The sequence below is a fragment of the Amphibalanus amphitrite genome, unplaced genomic scaffold (genome assembly GCF_019059575.1).
Source record: "Amphibalanus amphitrite isolate SeventyFive unplaced genomic scaffold, NRLGWU_Aamphi_draft 000219F_arrow, whole genome shotgun sequence".
NCBI lineage: Eukaryota > Metazoa > Arthropoda > Thecostraca > Balanomorpha > Balanidae > Amphibalanus > Amphibalanus amphitrite.
The window spans coordinates 311,727-316,126 of record NW_024881714.1 but is presented as its reverse complement, the minus strand read 5'-3'; the positions used below and the strand labels follow the sequence as shown (position 1 = coordinate 316,126).

At 51.2% G+C, this 4,400-nt stretch overlaps 1 protein-coding gene across 1 annotated transcript; it reads right to left on the bottom strand.

Moving 5' to 3' along the window:
* Positions 1–2,505: 2,505 nt before the first annotated feature.
* LOC122385453 lies at positions 2,506–3,198 on the bottom strand. Its single transcript, XM_043373747.1, has one exon. The coding sequence runs from the start codon at positions 3,196–3,198 to the stop codon at positions 2,506–2,508; it is 693 nt and encodes a 230-aa protein (XP_043229682.1).
* Between the last annotated feature and the right edge of the window lie 1,202 nt (positions 3,199–4,400).

Below are 4,400 nucleotides of genomic sequence, written 5' to 3'. Positions count from 1 at the left end.
TCTCTTTCCCTCTCTCTCTCGTTCTCTCTCTCTCTCTCTCTCTCTCTCTCTCTCTCTCTCTCTCTCTCTCTCGTCCTCTCTCCCTCCCTCAGCACTTATGCTCCTCTCAGCTCGTCACAACACTCGACTGCCTCTCAGCCACACAGGCTGCCCTCTCTCCGACTCTTCGCATTCCCATCGACTCGCCACTACCGCTCGCCCTTTCACGGACACATATGCACCTACAACACTGCAGGCTGCTGGTCACAATCCATCTTCCCACCATGCGATGCTGCTGAAGGGTTGGTTATTGTCGGTAGTGTCGGGACATTGTGTCGTCAGCTATATTGCTGGTAGCTGTATAAGTAGGCTGTGGTGACCCGGTAAAGAGGCTTGCAGGCTTACAGCCTCAAGTGGGGTAGTTCTTGAAGGTGCTATCGGTTACAGGAAGACTGTGCTGCCCTGAATGCTAGGCTAGTCAAACTTCGACCGCCACTGAACGGTTACACAATACACAGACTAATCTGTTTGCGTATAACTACGTGAAGTCAGATGCACTTACGGCCGCAAGTAGGTTATCATGCACACATGGGATTGGTTCAGGTTGCAATCGCTAGAGAAACACAAAGGAATTGGGGCAACATGAAGGGGGGGGGGGAGGTGTCTCACAGCGATGACAGATAAGACATCAATCACATGCATGGTTCTTTCTAGGTCTCTCTTAAGCGTCTATCATAAGTTGTATGATAGACGTCAACAAACCTCCCTCTGAGCTCAGGTTTTACGCGTCGAGATTCTCTGAGGTGGCCTTGTTGTCCGATGACCCCCGATGCTGACCAGATGGGCGAGCCGGCGGGAATGGGGGCGTGGCCTCCCGACCGGGTGGGCGGGCCGGCGGGAGTGGGGGCGTGGCCTCCCACCGTGTGGGCTGGCCGGTTGAGTGCCACCTGTGACAGCCTGTGTTGGTCGGCTCGCCATAGAGCACGTTGGCCACTCTCGCTGCTGGTCAAAGCTGTGTGGATGGGGGGGGGGGGGATCGAGTCGGATGGCCCTCTCCCCCCATTGGCACCCACTACTGATGAAAACGGTTAAAGCTTATAGAAGCAGGCAGTACGCGGGACTATGCGTTGTGAACGGCGTCCCCGAGTCCCCCTGTCACCGTTTTACGGGATAGTGAGCAATACAGGCTGCACCGAACGAATGAAACATAAATGCACCCATGGAAGGAACTTCTACTAAATGTAGAATCGGGCTCGTGATAGTCGATATGTGGTTAGAAAAAAAATACCTGCATGATTGAGGCAGCGCGCAAAGTCAATTGCAAACAATAACTAAATACCTCCATAAATAAAAATGAACAATAATTTTGCCCGGTGACTACAGTGGAGGGGCCGTAATTGCAATATATGCAGCCAAGCGCGCAAAATCCCGGGACTTCCGTACTGCACTGTTCTAATTTGCAACCGTGTCCTTGCTGGTGGCCAGTGGCCATCAACAGACCGTTATGCCAGCCCTCCCTATTACCTCCCCCCGATCAGCATGGGGTGAGGGTGCGGAACAGGGGTGTCACCAAGGGGGCGGTGACCGCGGCACGGTACCCCCGATTGCGACACCGTGCACGGCTTCAGTGCTGGTAATTACCCGGCGCAAAACTCACAGCAGAGCGGCGACACGCGGCTGTCAAACCAAACGGTTCAAACCAGCAAGGGGCGCGTGGTCGGCTTGAATCGCGTGTGGGAAGGTGTGGGCAAACATTTACTCGGCTGTCGTTAGTGTATGCACTGAAGTCAGCACACTGAATGCTTTTATCGTGTAGCCGATAACCAGGCGCCACCCAACGCGGCAATAGTTGAATTAGCGTGATTGGAAGCGGTTTTGAGCGTCATTGGCCCGTGCTCCGGAGCTGCGACAAGATCTTGGACTTTTCTCTGAGCGCCGTTTTCCAAACGCCTTATAAAAAAGCTGGTCTACTCCACGTCTACTCATGGTAAGTTTCAGCATTTTGTACGTGCTGTTGACCCTTTTTTATCTTAACTTCACATGCTCGTTCATTTAAAACAATAAATAATAATCGGTAGGTACTTATGCAATATGCATACCCAACCATTCAAAATGAGCGACGGAGAACAGCGGCTCTTAATCTTGTTAGATTTGAATGTGTGCCCACTTATTCTATTGAAGAATATCCCATCTTTTGTGAAATTTACCTTCCAAATTGCGCATAGAGCGGATAAAGTCGTCAATATAATTTATGCATAACGTTTATGACAACGCATGTTTTTTTTTTTTGCACAAACTTTTATGACATAGTGCCGAGAACAGTGTAGCTTTTGGCGACAATATGTACAGGGTGTTCCGAAAAAAGTGTCACAGTTTCAAACGTGTATTATAAACGCTTGACAAGTATTAACGCATTAAAACATACACCATATGAAAGCTCACGTTTGTCGTTTTTCAACAAGGTTACTCTCGTATCAGTGCTATAACTCCTTGCCAGAGGGCAGAGGAGTTCCTGCGATCACAAGTTTACGCGAACTTCTTGTAGTTCACGTTCTCGATATGGGCACCACCGCGGTTGAGACACGCCTTGATTCTGGCCTGGAAACTCTCAGCGACTTTCGTCAGAGTCTCGGGACCGACTTGATGCAGGTATCTTTCGACGTTCTGCTTAAGCTGGACCAGTGTCTTGGGCTTGCCTGCGTACACAGTGTCCTTGGCAGCCCCCCACAGCCAAAAGTCTAGCGGGTTGAGATCAGGGCTGTGGGGAGCCCACTCATGGGCGGTGCCGAGAGACATGAGGCGAGCGTTGAACAGCTCCTTAAGGCATTCGATACTCTCACGCGCAGTGTGAGGCGGAGCTCCGTCTTGCATGAACCATGCCTGTTGCAGTTGGTTATCGGTGAGCATATCGGTCAGATCCGCGTAGAATTCCCGGATGACCTCGCGGTAGCGCTCGCCATTGATGGTGACGGTCCGGCCATCTTCTTCGAACCAGTAGGGACCGAGGAGGCCGTGAGTGGCGTAGTAGGCCACGAAGGCAGTGACCTTCGGGCCCTTCAGCTGCTTCTCCGTTACTTCTTCCGGTGGTGAGTTACCCCAGAAAGTGTTGTTGTGGTTGTTCACCGCACCGTTCAGGTGGAAGTGAGCCTCGTCTGAGAACCAGACTCGGTTCACCCACCGCGCGTTCCTCTCCATCTTGTTGGAGATCCATTGACACATGACTTGCCGCTTTTGCCTGTCCCGATCCGTCATCTTATGTCTGGTGGATATTATGTACGATGACAGTTTTAGCTCGTCGCATAGGATGCGTCTTACGCTGGTTTTAGCAAGTCCGAGCTGTTGAGAGCGTCGACGGAGCGACTTCTTGGGACTGGCAATGACGGAATTTCGCACGGCCGCGATGGTCTCTGGGGACTTTGAAACCGATGCTGGCCTGCCGCTGCTGCCCCTGTGAGTATTCAGGACTGAACCTGTTGTCTCAAAATGGTTAACAAACCTTGCAATGAGTTTGTTGCAGGGCAGATCTCGAGTTTCCATGTCACACTCGCGTCGAAGTCGGCGGCGGACGGTGACGTACGATTTCGTCTCGAACCATAATCGGACGATTTTGATTTTTTGTTCTGGCGAGAAAACCATCGTAGATTTTGGTGAACCGTTTTGTCCACCAAAATCGACAAGGGTTGTGAGCAACATATCTTAAGCCAAACTATTTCGGACAATTTTTACGGAAATCGCACGTGACTAAAATCGTGACACTTTTTTCGGAACACCCGGTAGGTACTGCCATGAAATCATGGCTGGCGATTATATGTTTTCAAGGAATTCATTCTACTAACATCAACACTCCATTGTATCGCTGGGTTCTAAAGCTCCTCCACTGGAGTGTGCCATATTTAAGCCCGGGGCCCGTTCGGTGGCGTAATGTATGTCGGCGAGGCAGTGTCACCATCGCTCAGCTCTCGGGGTCTGTGCGGCCGCACCACTCCGACACCATACATCTCGACTGTCCCGGGAGGGCGATCATTCAGACATTCTGCGAACTCCGGACGGCATCTCTTACATCTACTTGTACTTTAAAATCTTTTTACTTAAAAATATCCTACACATAAAATCAGGGATGCGGAGCCGGAGCCGGAGCCGGAGCCGGAGCCGCCGGAGCCGGCATATTTTGCCCGGAGCCGGAGCCGGAGCCGGAGCCGTGAAACAATATAGCCCGGAGCCGGAGGCGGAGCCGGAGCCGTCAAAAAAGGGGGCGACTCCGGCTCCTTTTCTTAAGAGGAAACAATTATTTACCTAGGTTTGACAGTACAAGGCGTAAAACAATGTGGTATTCAAAACAGCCTTGTTATACAAATACAGAAGCAACGTGTACCAATCGGCCATCGCCTTTTTTCTTCCACCCGTATTAGGGGATGTACTGA